At 37.9% G+C, this 18,739-nt stretch overlaps 2 protein-coding genes across 2 annotated transcripts; both read right to left on the bottom strand.

Moving 5' to 3' along the window:
- Positions 1–4,610: 4,610 nt before the first annotated feature.
- LOC145223441 (uncharacterized) lies at positions 4,611–8,295 on the bottom strand. Its single transcript, XM_080089866.1, has 4 exons — positions 8,167–8,295; positions 6,566–6,734; positions 5,827–6,036; positions 4,611–5,547 (listed from the first exon to the last, which is right to left on the bottom strand). Exons 1-4 carry the CDS (start codon positions 8,293–8,295, stop codon positions 5,066–5,068), a joined length of 990 nt encoding a protein of 329 aa, XP_079945992.1. The 3' UTR covers positions 4,611–5,065.
- A 2,213-nt stretch (positions 8,296–10,508) lies between these two features.
- On the bottom strand, positions 10,509–17,770 carry LOC145223832 (uncharacterized). The gene is made up of 7 exons (XM_080090226.1): positions 17,629–17,770; positions 16,925–17,033; positions 15,348–15,551; positions 14,381–14,598; positions 13,296–13,464; positions 12,557–12,766; positions 10,509–11,432 (listed from the first exon to the last, which is right to left on the bottom strand). The coding sequence occupies exons 1-7, from the start codon at positions 17,692–17,694 to the stop codon at positions 10,951–10,953; spliced, it is 1,458 nt and encodes a 485-aa protein (XP_079946352.1). The 5' UTR covers positions 17,695–17,770; the 3' UTR covers positions 10,509–10,950.
- Between the last annotated feature and the right edge of the window lie 969 nt (positions 17,771–18,739).

The following is an 18,739-nucleotide window of genomic DNA, read 5'->3' as shown; positions in this document are numbered from 1 at the left end:
TAACAAAGAAAATTGAAATTAAATCGATTAACATTGAAAGAATCCACTTCATTGCAACTGCTACTAACTTATTGAGTACTGTCTTACTTCTGCATAATTGCGTGCGAAACAGAAATAAAAGTAAACGTGGCACAATAACGCACATTAGACAATCTAAGCTTTTCGTAATTTCTACCCTGACTTTACTCAAACATAAGTTTACTTGCATATGACCAAGAAAGCGAACAGGTGCATGAGAATGTCAATAAATTGATGTCGTGTTCATGGGCGTCCGCAGGAAAAAATACAGGGGAGGGCAATACTATCGTCACATCGCCGTTCGATTAACGGTATTTCAGAAAAAAAATCATCTGACAGTGCTACTTATTCTTGCCAATCCCAATGTAGCAAAGTAGTGCAATAAACAGAATATTGACAATCACTGAAGTATCTGGTAGGTTGGCAAATACTTTTTTAACGGAAGTAGGATTTACATAAACGAACTTTATCAGATGTCCCCCTCTTTCCCCCGCTGCGGACGCCCATCATGGCCGTGCTACTGAAATTGTGAATTCGTGCACGAAACCAATTTACAGCAATCGAAATATTAATTCCAATTGCAGCAAGGCAATTGACCTCACAGGCCTATTTTATTTCAAGCATCGATCGTAATTGAAATGAATTTCACAAAACGTATTTTTATCCCCCTCTTAACTTAGATTAAACCTAAAAACAAGACCCTTGAAATACAAGTGCACCGCTTAGACTCTAAGCCTTTTAGACTATCGTAAGTATAATTAGCTGGGATTCATTTGTGCCCTTGTTGTTTGATCAAGCGCTTGTGGTAATTTGTCCGTTTGATCAAAAAGGTACACGCAAACCATGGGCGCCGCCACGTAGGGACAAGAGGGGGCACTTGCCCCCCCTTGGAATTTCAGTGTACCTCAATTTAACATATTTAGCAGCAAACCTAATTAAATTGGCAGCGCGGGGATTTGTGACATCGTTCAATGCTTTACCTTTTAGGCAACTCAATTGTGAAGTACACGATTTATGGCTTCATTTGTAACAAATTCTTGATGCGGTAAAGTATCAGCCAAAATTTGCCCCCTCTTGCAAAATTTTCTGCCGGCGCCCATGACGCAAACGTCTGGAAAAACTTATAACAAACCAATGGTTCTTAACCATTCCCAAAGTTGCGTTTTTTTAAATATTTTCTATAGAGACAAAATATTGTCCTATTTCCATGTTCTGTAACCCATACAGTCAAACTTCGATACTATGCCACCTTGATATTATGCCACCCTCGCTACTATACCACTTTTGATCGTCACAAAATATATTTACTATGCCACCCCTTACCCTTGATACTTTGACACATGAGAGTACAGTATTACTGTATTAACGGTCTGGTTCCGGATGAAAAATTGGGCCTTCTGACAATTTTCGGTTTGAGCTCATGATAAAACAGAGAAAACATGAAAAACAAATCGTTGAGTAAACAAACGTGGTCATGTTAAGAGGTTTCACGGCTTTGCAGCGAGTTTTGTAAACGCCGTTCCGTGCTTGTGTCACGACAAAACTAACAGATCTTGTTTGTTCTTTGCACGATCTATCCGTTATTTGTAATAGATTATACTGTATACCAGCGGTTCCCAAACTAGGGTCCGCGGACCTTTAGGGGTCCGTGAAGCAAATTTGCGGGGTCCGTGGAAAGGTTGACGTGCCTCTATAATCTTATTTGGCGTCAATTTGTGTCACTGAATAGGTTTAAATCAAAGTACAGTTAGAGATCCATGACATATATTGCATGACAACTATCAAGAATGCAATTGTTTGCGCACTATCGTAATGTTTTCTGTCTTGTCTGTGAGTCACAAACCGTCTTTGGATCGTTGTTATGTGTAATTTTGCATACCTAATAAGCTAAAATTCTGTAAATCAACTTTCGTATTGCTAAAATACACCTTCAGGCTAAAGGTCCGCGAGTCCTCGATATAATGGCCAAGCGACCGTTTTGAAAAAACAATGAAAAAGTTTGAAAACCACTAAGTTAGAAAGTTGTTACATTAAAAAGAATCGTGACTGCACTATAGTGTACTATAAGAAACAATGGTTTTGCATTTTTCCTATAGCATTTTTTGATTTTTATAGGGCCGCGAAATATCAAAATAATTGCAACGGGTCCACCAGGCAAATTTTTTAGAAAAGTTTGGGAACCGCTGCTGTATACTGTACCTTATACTATATACTGTAATAAATTACAATCGTACAACACAACGTGGCATTACAGTACATTGTCACGTCACAAGGCTATTTTTACAACCAACCCTCGCTATTATGCCACTTTCTCTCGGTCCCAAAGGGTGGCATAGTATAAAAGTTTGACTGTATACAGTTACGGAATGTTAACATGTTTTAAAAAAAATTGCAAAAAAGAAGCATAATTGAAACACATTGTTAATACAAACACTTTTTCAGCATAATAGCATGATATAGGGGCATCCAATCAAAATATTTCGGTTAAACATAGTTCTACACTTAGTGACTAGATTATTTCTCTGTTTCTCATGCAATTCCAGTTGTACACATATATGGCGTACCGCAAAACCCAGCTTGAAAAAAAAATATTAGGTGGACAAACACGCCTTATTAGATTGAAGCTACACATTTATTACACAAAGCCGTTTTGTATCAAAAGAATCAAAATTAGATATATTTATTATGAGTTATCCATTTAGCAATTTGTCCTCATCTGACTTTGCTAAAAACTTAACATTTTCTATAGACTGTCACAAGCCAATAACTTCAATAACTATCAGCGCCGTGCTCTGCAAAAATGTGCGCATCCTTAATCTGTACTTGATTTAACCATCGTAAACGTAGATTTTACAGAAACTTACTTAAAAGTTTGTTTTTGGCTCTTATCAAAGTTGTTTGAGTTTGACACCCCTGAAATAGATTAGTGGCCTTTAACCTTATATGTATCACGTACAACCTGAATACTTTTTCTATCGCTGCGTACCACCTAAACCTTGTTTGAATGGGTAGACGAAGAGATAGGACTATTTTCTCTTTTTCTCTGGCTGATCAATTGGGTCAGAAGAGTTGCAATCATCAATTTGATTTTCGACAGAAAGCTACTAGTGGACCACCTAGAGCAGGGGTGGGCAAACTTTTCAGTGCAAGGGCCGCATTCAAAAATTAATAATCTTATCGGGCCGCATGGTTTTTCACCAACGGCCGCCAATTGCTTGCTTGTTGTTTTGTTTCAAAACAATTGATGTAAAGAATAAGGTTTGTATCATATATATACCATTTAAAGTCGCCTAAATTGCTCTGATTAACAATTTCTAACTTGTGCATAAGTTTAGCTGAACGGAGCTAACTGTTTATGACGTCATAAACTGTATTGTGACGATTGCAGTGCCCGTTTTTTTCGCATTGTTTGTACATAATAAGCGGATAAAAAGCCTGGCGCATGGTTACTAGACTGGTAATCTTTTTTCCTGTCCCACGAAATCTGTTTTAACAGTTTGAAAATCAAAATATTTAGCAAAATAGATTGCGGCCGCAGGTTGTGCACCCCTGCGCAAAATTATTACATAGTATATTTTCAGCAATATGCAAATACGTTTGTTCATGATTGTACAAACATTGGTTGAAACGCTACAATTGTAATTGTTTCAAAAAAACAAGCGTTTGTTGCAACAAAGGCGAAACCACGGTTTTTGTTGATAAAGTCCTTGTTCCAAAGTTTGGGCGTCAACAGTGCAAAGTGGGCTGTATTTGAAAACGTGAATCGCTTTTACTTTTATCGAACGAAGAAATTGTGTCAAGTGACGATTTGCATAATAACGTGGCAGGCTAAAGCACGTGAAAAGTATCTGTGTTTAGTTCCAAAGTATCGTGCGGGTACAGATACTGCACATGATATTGGTTTTGGCAAGTCGCACCCCCGGTATTTTTAAAACTCTGCGCCTGTGCTCATAGTACTATTCAGCGTTACTCGGAAACATTTGGCGGGACGCATGAACTCCTTTGCCGGGCCGCATGCGGCCCGCGGGCCGTAGTTTGCCCACCCCTGACCTAGAGAGATCCACTAGTACTACGCGTACCACAGGTTGAGAAGCACTGGTCTAGATAGAAGCTGTAATGCGTAAAATAGGCGTTTTTTGTTCTTTTTTAATTGTCTAACTCAGGGGTGGGGAACCTGCGGCCTAAAGGCCGCATGCGGCCTTTTAGGGCACTAAGTGCGGCCTTTGATATCAAAACACATTTTAGGATGTTGATATTACAGACTGCACCAGGCGCTGAAAAGTAGACAGAAACGTATTTTTCGATCTTTATTCCACGATTACTATTTGATTAGTTCTAGGGCAGCGGTTTTCAAATTAGAGCCAAACGATCCCATAGTGATTTACATGGCGATTTCCGTAGTACTACCAAGACCCCAAGGTTCTAAAATGTTACTTTAGTTGCAAAAGAACAATTGTTTGCGCATAATCGAATGTCTTAAACTTGTCTGTGATGTCACACGGTGCTCTTAGATCATTGATATTTGTAAACAAGCGAGTTTCTAGGTTAAATAAATCCTGTAGTTAAGATTGAAATGTAGTAATTAGGGATTATATTTAGCTCGGACCGTAAGTGCTACAACTCTACAAGGGATTTGCAAAACGACAATTCTGTATGTCACGAAATTTGAACACCACTGTCCTTCGCCTGGGAAATAGTCTATGCGGCCTAAACGACTATTGATAAACCGTTTGGTGGCCTTTATAAACAAAAAGGTTCCCCACCCCTTGTCTTACTCTAAATGCTCGAGTGCTACATTTGACAATACTTGGCAATTGTGCTTGGTTAAGGAACTGTACTTGATATTAAAAGCAAACAAATAGAACAATTGCTTTAAAAGTCTTAGCATTGCACTGTACACGATTTGACAGTGAAAAACATAAGCGGGTGATCGAGAGGTTGAACGTTATTGTTCGACAATCAATTGCAACAAGGTTTGCGTCATATTCGCTTCAGCTTTACGCAGTAAAAGACGTACCCATTCGATTGACAAATTAACATTGATGAGTTAGGGATCAGCAATGCCCCAGTTTGCATAGCAAGGGACAGAAAAGCCGGCCGAGCCGTTAATGAGAGACGCCAGTACCGAATAAGTCGAAGCAACCCCACCAACGATACCGACCAATATAATCTCTATGAGCATGATTTTTACGTGCAATGGAATATCAAATGTAGTCCATGGGATGTCAGATGGTCCGTTTGAAGCTGGTCGTTTCGCTTGAGGATAATCTTCATCTCCTTCACGGACTTCTTGGGTCCCAGAGTCCCAGTCCTCCTTATTCCACTGGGGTGGAGTACCATGAGCATCGGCAGAAGACTTTTGGCGAGAGAGCAAGATGTAGAAAAGAGGCGGAAAAACGAAGTTGGTAGCTGTGATGGTTGTACCGCCCACTAGCGAAAGAATTACGCCGAACTTGGGAATACTGAGAGCGACAAAGAGCACAAGGATCATTGTGCAACTTCGGATAGCACAACGCTTCACAGAAAACTCTAAAAACACAACAAACAATGGTAATACCTGCTGTTAAAACTGTTGTTTCGCTTGAGGTAAATGACTCCAAAGTGACAGACAGTAGTGTACTGATTTGTCGAATTTATTAGTTTAGAAAGCAAACCCAAGTGCTTAATTATGTTCGGTTTATTTAAACCATGAATCGGTGTTATTAGATTTTAAAAACTTTTATATCCTAACAAAAAAAGAAAGAAGAAATTATTTTAGCTACATTTAATGTATTTAAATCTTTTTTACCACAAGCAAAATCACTCAACTGTTTTCAAGCTTAAACAACAAATCCAGAGCCTGATTGATCGGGTTTATAACGATGAGGAAAGCCATAAATAAGTGTGACGTGATAAGGATGATAACAGTGTACAGAATTCCGCCTTTTGCCATTTCGTTTAAAATGTTGCTGTCCTTCATCGCATCACCAATGACAACCATGCCAGTGACAGATACAGGAAGGTACAGGGAAAGAACACCTGTTTAAATTGCATGGGTGAAAGTAAAAAATTAAACATATATTTTTACGAAATTTGAATAAATAAATAAATATACAGCTTGACGGAAAGGAATGGACAGAAACCAATTTCAAGCGCCAAAACAATTAGGTTCCAAAGGTCCATAGTTATTTTGAAATATTTATCTTGTTGCTAATGCAAGGAAACTCTTTTATTGAACGCAAATCAGCTACCCCAAAGTTAGTTTGTTTTGCGGAAACAGTATTGGTATAATTGTTTTGTTGATTGATTGTGAAACTGTACTTCTTTTATACACACAGAATACAGATTTGGACCGAATTAAACCGAGGTTATGGCCGAAACCAAACCTAACCAAACGTCAGAATATTTGCCAACGAAAAATTGGCAAATGGAAAACTTCGGTGCATTATGATTGGAAACGACTATAATTATTACTTCTCAAGTTTCGCATAATAACGATAAAAAGAATAAAACGGCCTCGTTCGATTTTAATTTGGCTGAGTAAACTTGTTTATTTCTTATTTCTTACTCATGATTCCGATCACCACAGCGACAGGGAATTTGTCCGGATTCTTCATGTCCACTTGAATTGTTGGAAAACAACTTGCACCTCCGAACGCGAACAGGATTGTTCCGAATGCGTTGAAGAATCCAGAAAAAGATGGATTGTTGTGTGTCACTGGCCCGCCTACTTCCATCTGCATTTGTATAATAAACTGTTACAGTCCCAAACCAAACAACTTTACAAACGCTAAATTAGGTTAGATTAGGGGTGCGCAACCAGGGCAGAGACGAGTTTATGCAGCCGTGAACATGCATAAATAAATCTGCTATGCTGAAGATTGCGATTTCAAAACTGCTCTAAATAGATTTAGTGGGACTGGAAGGAGTATACCAACCCAATAACCACATGTGTCAGACCTTGTAGCCTATTGTGTGCAAACAATACGAAACAAACATGCACAACAAACATCACTATATGTTGACGTCATAAAGTAAACCGTTAATACGGTTCATAAAGTTAGAAAATAATCTAGGCTTTCAGGCGCCATCAGATGATATATATAAGATAAACCTATTTCTTTATATTAATAATATTGAAACAAGCAGACCTTGGCAGCCGTTGGTAAAATAAGGATCTGCGATGCGGCCATCAAAGCGAAAAGGCTGTGCATCCCCCTGGGTTTAGATTGAAGAAAATGCGCAATAACTGTTTATCGCTAGTTACTTATGTGACGACTTTTGGTTTATGAATATGAGATTTTTTATCACTCTCTAAGCTGAAATTACTTTTGTGTCGTATCTAAATTTTTGGAAGATAATTCTAAACCCATGTACTGAACATTTTAAATACCAATTTATACAGTATACTGAGCATCATTGAACAAATTAAGTACCACATTCTCCGTTAATCACGTTTGCATTTCCAGTTGACAGACCGTGCGTTGAAGGTAGTCATGTGATGACTGTGGCTAATTAACAAAGCAAATCGGAGGCCCACAAAACTACAAAGGCAAAATTCTTCAACACGACTTTCTATATTTCAGTGTTTCATACCGGAACGGAACGGAACGTTATACCGGAACGAAATAAATAATTTTTGGCTCAAATATCGGAACGAAATACCGAAATAAAAAATATTCAAAATACCGGAACGGAACGAAATACCGGTATTTTTTATTCCGGTATTTCGTTCTGGACATTTGACATGAAACAATTGCTAACAATTTCGCGCCGTTAAGCTATGATAAAAAATTAGCCCTGCAATTTACATCCGTTTGACCATCATTGACAAATGTTATGTGACGTAACAACTATACCGACAATAATTCTTGTGTGTTGCAACTTTTTTTCTTTTTTCACTTAATAGTTGTAAAGACAACAAAGAAATGTTCTTTTGTTAAGACCGAAATACCGAAAAATACCGTTATAAATTTATTTCGGTCAGACCGGAACGAAATGAAAATATCGGTCCAGAACGTAATAACGAAATAAATAATTTGCTCAGAACGAATAACGTTATTTGGTTTCGTTCCGTTCCGGTATGAAACACTGCTATATTCAGACATCGTGCTTGTATTTTGCAGAAAAGTTAAAAAACCATATGTTTGAAATGTCATTTTTACTGACTATGGCAAGTCCAATGACGATAAGTATTCCCCCAACAGTGGTTGTTGCTGCTGCAATCATTCCAGCTTGCCAGAAATCCTTCGGTGTTCCCAACCACGTAAGTGGTATAAGAAGGGCAGCTATGATCATAATCCAATAACAAGCGTGCATGTTCACGTGACCAATGCTCTGGATTAGGTTGGAAATATTTCCAGAGATTAGAAGCAGGAACACGGTGGCTGCGTTAAAGTGGTTTCAGAATGTTACAGGTTAAAATTTATTTACGTTTGTGCCCTGAGTGTCAAACATTGCAGTGTTCAAATAAAACTGACATTTCCATACCTTGGATTTAAATGCTAAATTTGATACTTACAAAATATCGTCGTAATGCGTAATGTAAAATGCTTCACAATAAGATTCTTTGGCAATATTTGAATAAATTAAGCTAGATTATTATAACGTGGTAAAACTTTGCTTTGTTACATAATTTTCAACGATCAATACGACTTCCGTCAAGAAATTATTTTATAGATGTACGATCTCGCGTGTGAATACATGTTTCATTAATTCTTGCAGTTATTAATCTAAAACTAACTACGGCTTTGTAATATTATTTTACGCTAAATTGCCAAGGTCAAGTAAAAGCAAAAGCGTGGACTCTTGCCCCCGCTGCGGACGCCCATGGTCGTGCTACTGAAATTGTGAATTCGTGCACGAAACTAATCTACAGCAATCGAAATATTAATTCCAATTGCAGAAAGGCAATTGACCTCACAGTCCTATTTTACTTCAAGCATCGATCGTAATTGAAATGAATTTCACAAAACGTATTTTTATCCCCCTCTTAACTTAGATTAAACCTAAAAACAAGACCCTTGAAATACAAGTGCACCACTTAGAGTCTAAGCCTTAGACTATCGTAAGTGTAATTAGCTGGGATTCGTTTGTGCCCTTGTTGTTTGATCAAGCGCTTGTGGTAATTTATCTGTTTGACCAAAAAGGTACACGCAAACGTCTGGAAAAACTTATAACAAACCAATGGTTCTCAACCATTCCCAAAGTTGCGTTTTTTTAAATATTTTCTATAGAGACCAAATATTGTCCTATTTCCATGTTCTTTAACCCATACAGTCAAACTTCGATACTATGCCACCTTGATATTATGCCACCCTCGCTACTATACCACTTTTGATCGTCACCAACTAAATTAAATAGAAAATATATTTACTATGCCACCCCTTACCCTTGATACTTTGACACATGAGAGTACAGTATTACTGTATTAACGGTCTGGTTCCGGATTAAAAATTGGGCCTTCTGACAATTTTCGGTTTGAGCTCATGATAAAACAGAGAAAACATGAAAAACAAATCGTTGAGTAAACAAACGTGGTCATGTTAAGAGGTTTCACGGCTTTGCAGCGAGTTTTGTAAACGCCGTTCCGTGCTTGTGCCACGACAAAACTAACAGATCTTGTTTGTTCTATGCACGATCTATCCGTTATTTGTAATAAATTATACTGTATACTGTACCTTATACTGTATACTGTAATAAATTACAATCGTACAACACAACGTGGCATTTACAGTACATTGTCACGTCACAAGGCTATTTTTACAACCAACCCTCGCTATTATGCCACTTTCTCTCGGTCCCAAATTGTGGCATAGTATAAAAGTTTGACTGTATACAGTTACGGAATGTTAACATGTTTTTGAAAAAATTGCAAAAAAGAAGCATAATTGAAACACATTGTTAATACAAACACTTTTTCAGCATAATAGCATGATATAGGGGCATCCAATCAAAATATTTCGGTTAAACATAGTTCTACACTTAGTGACTAGATTATTTCTCTGTTTCTCATGCAATTCCAGTTGTACACATATATGGCGTACCGCAAAACCCAGCTTGAAAAAAAAATATTAGGTGGACGAACACGCCTTATTAGATTGAAACTACACATTTATTACACAAAGCCGTTTTGTATCAAAATAATCAAAATTAGATATATTTATTATGAGTTATCCATTTAGCAATTTGTCCTCATCTGACTTTGCTAAAAACTTAACATTTTCTATAGACTGTCACAAGCCAATAACTTCAATAACTATCAGCGCCGTGCTCTGCAAAAATGTGCGCATCCTTAATCTGTACTTGATTTAACCATCGTAAACGTAGATTTTACAGAAACTTATTTAAAATTTTGTTTTTGGCTCTTATCAAAGTTGTTTGAGTTTGACACCCCTGAAATAGATCAGTGGTATTTAAACTTATATGTACCACGTACAACCTGACTACTTTTTCTATCGCTGCGTACCACCTAAACCTTGTTTGAATGGGTAGACGAAGAGATAGGACTATTTTCTCTTTTTCTCTGGCTGATCAATTGGGTCAGAAGAGTTGCAATTATCAATTTGATTTTCATTGGGTATGACAGAAAGCTACTAGTGGACCACCTAGAGAGCTCCACTAGTAGTACGCGTACCACAGGTTGAGAAGCACTGGTCTAGATAGAAGCTGCAATGCGTAAAATAGGCGTTTTTTGTTCTTTTTTAATTGTCTAACTCTAAATGCTCGAGTGCTACATTTGACAATACTTGGCGATTGTGCTTGGTTAAGGAACTGTACTTGATATTAAAAGCAAACAAATAGAACAATTGCGTTAAAAGTCTTAGCATTGCACTGTACACGATTTGAACGTTATTGTTCGACAATCAATTGCAAAAAGGTTTGCGTCATATTCGCTTCAGCTTTACGCAGTAAAAGACGTACCCATTCGATTGACAAATTAACAGTGCTGAGTTAGGGATCAGCAATGCCCCAGTTTGCATAGCAAGGGACAGAAAAGTCGGCTGAGCCGTTAATGAGAGACGCCAGTACCGAATAAGTCGAAGCAACCCCACCAACGATACCGACCAATATAATCTCTATGAGCATGATTTTTACGTGCAATGGAATATCAAATGTAGTCCATGGGATGTCAGATGGTCCGTTTGAAGCTGGTCGTTTTGCTTGAGGATAATCTTCATCTCCTTCACCGATTTCTTGGGTCCCAGAGTCCCAGTCCTCCTTACTCCACTGGGGTGGAGGACCATGGGCATCAGCAGAAGACTTTTGGCGAGAAAGCAAGATGTAGAAAAGAGGCGGAAAAACGAAGTTGGTAGCTGTGATGGTTGTACCGCCCACTAGCGAAAGAATTACGCCGAACTTGGGAATACTGAGAGCGACAAAGAGCACAAGGATCATTGTGCAACTTCGGATAGCACAACGCTTCACAGAAAACTCTAAAAACATAACAAACAATGGTAATACCTGCTGTTAAAATTGTTTCGCTTGAGGTAAATGACTCCAAAGTGACAAACAGTAGTGTACTGATTTGTCGAGTTTATTAGTTTAGAACAGTGCTCCGCAACCTTTTTTCGCACACGTCACACCATACATGAGTTAAATGTTCGGCGGCACACCGCCCAAAAAATGCGATTTGAATTTTTGAAAGCCTAAAAACGCATTAATCTAGGGGTCTTAAACTTCTTTGAGGGCCAAAAACATTTTTACGTTGGTAAAGGGCCGTACTATTGGAACTTTTTTTGTAAAAGTAATATGAACAAAAATATTATGTCCTTGAAAATGTTGTGCGTTTATGCCATATAATGTGCATAAAAGATTTGCAATGCAATAAACAAGAAACAGATAGACGGTGTAGCAAAGTAAAAATACCAAGTGCAGTAAACTTCTATGTCGAAGACAATGCCGAAAACAATTGAATGCTGATTTCACCAGGATACAATGGCATACAATGCCGAAACAATTGAAAAATTTGACGCAACAATTGGAATTGCTGATTTCACCAGGAGGAACTATTTCCATCATACGATTAAAACGTCGCATTTATTTCTAGCCATTACGAATAAAGAATAATTGTTTCTTAAAATCGGTGGTCTGACAGGGTATTCCACCTGAGGTAAACACCTAAAATTTAAAAGTTAGTTCGCGGGCGGCACAAAAACCCTCTTGGGTCCACACCGGGCCGATTAAGCCATTATGACGTAATAAAACACGAATGTAAAGTATATTATGACGTAATAAAACACCAATGGTAGTGTAGCTTTAGTTTGGTGTTGTGAACTGTATCGTTTACTAGAATGTTAAAATACACAAAAACAATTTTAAAACAAAAAGTTACGGTTTTGCGGCGGCACACCCAGCATCGTCTTGCGGCACACCGGTTGCGGAGCACTGGTTTAGAAAGCAAACCCAAGTGCTTAATTATGTTCGGTTTATTTAAACCATGAATCGGTGTTATTAGATTTTAACAACTTTGATATCCTAACAAAAAAAGAAAGAAGAAATTATTTTAGCTACATTTAATGTATTTAAATCTTTTTTACCACAAGCAAAATCACTCAACTGTTTTCAAGCTTAAACAACAAATCCAGAGCCTGATTGATCGGGTTTATAACGATGAGGAAAGCCATAAATAAGTGTGACGTGATAAGGATGATAACAGTGTACAGAATTCCGCCTTTTGCCATTTCGTTTAAAATGTTGCTGTCCTTCATCGCATCACCAATGACAACCATGCCAGTGACAGATACAGGAAGGTACAGGGAAAGAACACCTGTTTAAATTGCATGGGTGTAAGTAAAAAATTAAACATATATTTTTACGAAATTTGAATAAATAAATAAATATACAGCTTGACGGAAAGGAATGGACAGAAACCAATTTCAAGCCCCAAAACAATTAGGTTCCAAAGGTCCATAGTTATTTTGAAATATTTATCCTGTTGCTAATGCAAGGAAACTCTTTTATTGAACGCAAATCAGCTACCCCAAAGTTAGTTTGTTTTGCGGAAACAGTATTGGTATAATTGTTTTGTTGATTGATTGTGAAACTGTACTTCTTTTATACACACAGAATACAGATTTGGACTGAATTAAACCGAGGTTAAGGCCGAAACCAAACCTAACCAAATGTCAGAATATTTGCCAACGAAAAATTGGCAAATGGAAAACTTCGGTGCATTATGATTGGAAACGACTATAATTATCACTTCTCAAGTTTCACATAATAAAGATAAAAAGAATAAAACGGCCTCGTTCGATTTTAATTTGGCTGAGTAAACTTGTTTATTTTTTATTTCTTACTCATGATTCCGATCACCACAGCGACAGGGAATTTGTCAGGATTCTTCATGTCCACTTGAATTGTTGGAAAACAACTTGCACCCCCGAACGCGAACAGGATTGTTCCGAATGCGTTGAAGAAACCAGAAAAAGATGGATTGTTGTGTGTCACTGGCCCGTCTACTTCCATCTGCATTTGTATAATAAACTGTTACAGCCGCAAACCAAACAACTTTACAAACGCTAAATTAGGTTAGATTAGGGGTACACAACCAGGGCAGAGACGAGTTTATGCAGCCGTGAACATGCATCTGGCAGTCGTGACGTAAATAAACCTGCTTTGCTGAAAATTGTGATTTCAAAACTGCTCTAAATAGATTTAGTGGGTCTGGAAGGAGTATACCAGCCCAATAACCACATGAGTCAGACTTTGTAGCCTATTGTGTGCAAAAAATACGAAACAAATGTCACTACATATATGTTGACGTCATAAAGTAAACCGTTAATACGGTTCATAAAGTTAGAAAATAATCTAGGCTTTCAGGCGCCGTTAGATGATATATATGAGATAAACCCATTTCTTTACATTAGTAATATTGAAACAAGCAGACCTTGGCAGACGTTGGTAAAATAAGGATCTGCGATGCGGCCGTCAAAGCGAAAAGGCTGTGCACCCCTGGGTTAGATTGAAGAAAATGCAGAATAACTGTTTATCGCTAGTTATATATGTGACGACTTTTTGTGTATGAATATGAGATTTTTATCACTCTCCAAGCTACAATTACTTTTGTGTCGTTTCTAAATTTTTGGAAGATAATTCTAAACCCATGTACTGAACATTTTAAATATCAATTTATACACTATACTGAGCATCATTGAACAAATTAAGTACCACATTCTCCTTTAATCAAGTTTGCATTTGCGCTTGACAGATCGTGCGTCAAAGGTAGTCATGTGATGACTTTGGCTAATTAACAATGCAAATCGGAGGCCCACAAAACTACAAAGGCAAAATTCTTCAACACGACTTTCTATATTCAGACATCGTGCTCGTATTTTGCAAAAAAGTTAAAAAAACATATGTTTTAAATCTCATTTTTACTGACTATGGCAAGTCCAATGACGATAAGTATTCCACCAACAGTGGTTGTTGCTGCTGCAATCATTCCAGCTTGCCAGAAATCCTTCGGTGTTCCCAACCACGTAAGTGGTATAAGAAGGGCAGCTATGATCATAATCCAATAACAAGCGTGCATGTTCACGTGACCAATGCTCTGGATTAGGTTGGAAATGTTTCCAGAGATTAGAAGCAGGAACACAGTGGCTGCGTTAAATATAGTTTCATAATGTTACGAGTTAAAATTTATTTACGTTTGTGCCCCTGAGTGTCAAACATTGCAGTGTTCAAATAAAACTAACATCTCCATACCTTGGCTATAAATGCTAAATTTGATACTTACAAAATATCGTCGTAATGTGTAATGTAAAATGCTTCACAATAAGATTCTTTTGCAATATTTGAATAAATTAAGCAAGATAGATTATCATAACGTGGTGACTTGGCTTTGTTACACAAATCCCTATGTAAGAACGACTTCCGCCAAGAAAATATTTTATAGATGCGTAAAACGCATTCTGTGTCGATTATTGCTCGCGTGTTGAGGCTTGCCCACCTTAGTTTTTAATGCCAATGTCATTAATGCTTAAGTCTAATACCGATTTCAAATTTTAACTGTATAGGGTAGAACTGGCCTTAACTCATTTCTTAAAGGGCTAACGAACTCTGGGTAACTGACTTAGAAAACAAAATGCTTAACTTGGAACATGTCAATAAAAGAAACAAAACTATTTATTAGATAAAGTTCATACATTTTAAAAACAAAACAATTGACGTTTAGCGTATTTTGTAACCCCACTAGTGTCAGTGCTCGTGTCCAAAGCGGATACTATATTATCCTGGTTACAAGGCCAACAGGCGTTTGCTATATGAATTCCGATTAGTGTCTTCTGTACTCTTAAGACTTGTAATTCCACTTCGTAACCTATTTGTACGCAATACAACATGAAACTTACCTCCTCCAAAGAGAGTTGCTACGATACAGAAATGCGTTGCATATTCCCCCCACTTGCCAGCTGCCCGATATGCGATGGCCGGGTAAGGGTCAGCCACAAAATAGCTGTACTGTGGATATCGCATGCGCAGTACGGTCCAGCATTTGCCCAGGATACTGCCCGTGTAAGCAGACAGACAGCCACAAATGATGAGAAGAGGAATTCCTACAAAAGATGTGTTTATTCAGTTGTCATGAAAATATTCAACAAAAAATTTACTGTTTCACCCAAAAGATACTTTTCTAGGTATTTTAAAAAACCAATAAACACTGATTAGTAAAAAAACAACAAATAAAAAACCAAGCTTCTAAAATAATCAAGCGAGTTTTCTCAAACAGAAATACGAATCTAAATCGTAAATTAACACCAAAAGTACAAACTCGTTGTTAATTCGGAAAATCATGTCACTATTAACAACAAAATTTGTACAGTGACATTGTAAAGAGGTATTTCTGCCTTTGGAAATTAATAGGACTTGCGTGAGTTTATCGCAGCACGGGTTACCGGTCGATGTTTTGTGAGGCGGCGCTCGTAGAATAGCGTCAATAATGCGAGGGCGGCTGTAACCTTCGCCATTTGTTTGCACAAGTTTTGTGGCGCCCAACTTGGTAGCTCAACAACATGAAACGCTCGGGTCTTCAACGGTGCCCAAAAACTGCATCATGTGATACGACAAACTGGCTTCTGACTGTCTGTCTGTGTCGCCTTCATTTACTTCCTTTTTAGGCTTTTAGTGCGGACGTTTATGTACGATTCTATTGTTAAAGTTGATGTTGTGAAATATTATAACCCGACGCTATTCTACACAGACCGATACCAAAAAGTTACCTTTTGCAAAAAACAGAATTACTTGTATGTGTGAATGCTTTTAGAGCCTTAGACCGACTTGATTCTGTATTACGTCTTCAATCGGCCTGACGTACTATGACTTATGCATAAATGTGCCGTGACGCATTGACGTTATACATGAACATTTCAGGCCTGATTTATTTTAGTGTTTCAATGGGGCTTTTGGTGTTTGTTGATTGCTGTTTTTCACATGCAAATTCATGACAAAACAGTTTGATTGCTGTGAAGCAGAGTTGCAAGTCGGGCCGGGCTTTTCGGGCCAGGTTCGGGCCGGGTTCGGGCTTAGGTATTTGTGAGAAAACGGGCTTAAAACGGGCCTGACTTTACGTTCCGTGTCCGCCATTGTTTTTTTAAATAAAATCATTCAGCTAAGTAACAATTCTCTGGCTTTGACCTAATGCCCACCCTCCTCTAAAACGTATTGTTAACCCCATTGTCTACTATTGTTCATTGTGTTTGTTGTCTTTCTCTTTTTTCTTTCTCATCCTTTGTTGCAAGGCTTTCTTGGATAGGCCTGTCAATCAAAATTTCGGGCCTAAACGGGCTTTGCAAAAACGTTTCGGGTTCGGATCGGGCTTCGGGCTTATACTTTCGGGTTCGGGCCGGGTTCGGGCCGGGTTCGGGCCGGGTTCGGGCTCAGATTTCGGGCCCGCTTGCAACTCTGCTGTGAAGTATGGATACTATTGTACCTGCCCAACCAGCATCCACTAGCGCTTTTGGTAGAGCCAGAATTCCACTTCCACACATTGTACCAACGATGAAAACAGCTGCCACACTCACGGAAAGTCCTTTTCTTTCCTGTACATTAAAATAGAACGATTTGTGTGCGTTGAACTTAAACATACTTGTTACATCAATTGCTTGAGTGGTTCGTTCTATTTATGTGGTTAAATGATTGCAATTAAGCACGTTGTAGGCCATGCTTTAAAAGTGATGCGCAATTTACAAAGTTGCCAGATATTCATGCACATATGTTATTTTTAAGAAATTTAAGCCCAAATTTATATTTAACATCCTGATTTATTGGAATAGGAAGTTTTATTGAAAAAGGAATGTTTTTTTGGCAAAAATAATTAATTTGATCAAATGAATTTATATTTAACTGTTAAATCCCGTAGTCGCACACAATAGCAAAGATACATGTAGCTAACCGCATTGGCATTTACATAATTGCAAGTTGAAAAGTTAACGACACTTTTCAAGGAAGCGTGCGTGTAGCAGAAATCAGCTTGTACTCAATCACACAGTGACAGTTACTTTGTTTTGTGTTTGCAATTACGCTTCCCATGATGCATGTATATTTACTGGGCGACACTGTTTTGTTTGTCCCTGTAAAATCCCTCAATGCATGCGTGTTGTTGTTTTATAATTAATGTTTAATCTCAGCACTTACCATGGCGAGTTGTTCTGCATCACCAGTAGGTAGTATTGTCGCTTGATCGCTCATTTCGAATGTCATACACTCAATAAGCAAAAATATTGGATTCCTTTGATTTCTTTACATCGGCTATTATCATATATTTTATTTCAATCACCTAGGCAAAAAAGCTCAATCTGTCAACAAAAGTAATAAAAATCAATTTGTCAAAAAAATATCCAGCAGTGCCAACTATCATACTAATTGCCTGGAAACATGCATCATTAAAATATCTACCAAATGCCTTATAAAATAAACTACGCTGGCTACTTGTACAGTTGCTCTACCTGCAGTAAGGTTAGATCTGCTCAAAAACCGCACTATTCGGAAACAAATGTCCGTCAAATGAACTGCACAAAGCACTGCATTCGTGACTGAATCACGTGCGCTTACGTCAGGTCTTTCACCCAAGCTGCGTCTCTTTTAAGTTTTAACGACTTCGCAACAGGGGCAATGCGGAAGTGTGCGTATGGAGTTCTGTTCGAATGTCGACTGGAAATTATTGCGTCACAATTGGTGCGCACATGAAACACGTCACGTGGTTGGAAGGCAATCAACGCTGCGTCAATGAACGGTACAATTATGAAATGAATATGAAATGCCCTTGTTTATATACAACCTGTGTAAACAGGCTTATAAGCCTACTTACACATTTTTTACTACAAACGCAAAATATACACTCTAATACCCCCAAAACCCGAATACAATTATATACTCTAATATAAACGCAGTTACCTCATTTTTTCCCTAATAATTAAGCGTTTAAACCAGCGAAAACTTATTGTAGCGAACAAGCAAACGTTAGTAGTATTGCAAATAACGTCATAAGCATACAACATTGCTTATCCAATTTGAATGTCTTAACCAGGGGTCGGCAAACTTTTAGGTGACGCGTGCCAGTTTACTTGTTATTTCCATGTGTTAATGACCTCCCGTGCCAAAGTTTTTCTAAATAATAGTGGTTCGTGGCAGTGGATATCAATAACAAAAAGAAAGCAGAGTGTTTTGTGTATAAAAGGCTGAATTTTAAGACAATGGCATGATAAAAACTGAAAACAATCAGTGTAACAGGTTCAGTTGTTACTCC

This window comes from Phallusia mammillata, chromosome 4 (genome assembly GCF_965637545.1).
Source record: "Phallusia mammillata chromosome 4, kaPhaMamm4.hap1.1, whole genome shotgun sequence".
Taxonomy (NCBI): Eukaryota; Metazoa; Chordata; class Ascidiacea; order Phlebobranchia; family Ascidiidae; genus Phallusia; species Phallusia mammillata.
Note: the sequence above shows the minus strand (reverse complement) of the source record. Positions and strands in the feature narration are given on the sequence as shown.

Coding starts and splice junctions, on each gene's coding strand:
- LOC145223441 (XM_080089866.1), bottom strand. CDS start 8,295: ATGATCATAGCTGCCCTTCTTATACCACTTACGTGGTTGGGAACACCG. Junction 6,037..6,565: donor TGTGGTGATCGGAATCATGA/GTAAGAAATAAG, acceptor CAATTTAAACAG/GTGTTCTTTCCCTGTACCTT. Junction 5,548..5,826: donor GTTGTTTAAGCTTGAAAACA/GTTGAGTGATTT, acceptor TTGTGTTTTTAG/AGTTTTCTGTGAAGCGTTGT.
- LOC145223832 (XM_080090226.1), bottom strand. CDS start 17,694: ATGACATTCGAAATGAGCGATCAAGCGACAATACTACCTACTGGTGAT. Junction 17,034..17,628: donor ATGCAGAACAACTCGCCATG/GTAAGTGCTGAG, acceptor TTTAATGTACAG/GAAAGAAAAGGACTTTCCGT. Junction 12,767..13,295: donor TGTGGTGATCGGAATCATGA/GTAAGAAATAAA, acceptor CAATTTAAACAG/GTGTTCTTTCCCTGTACCTT.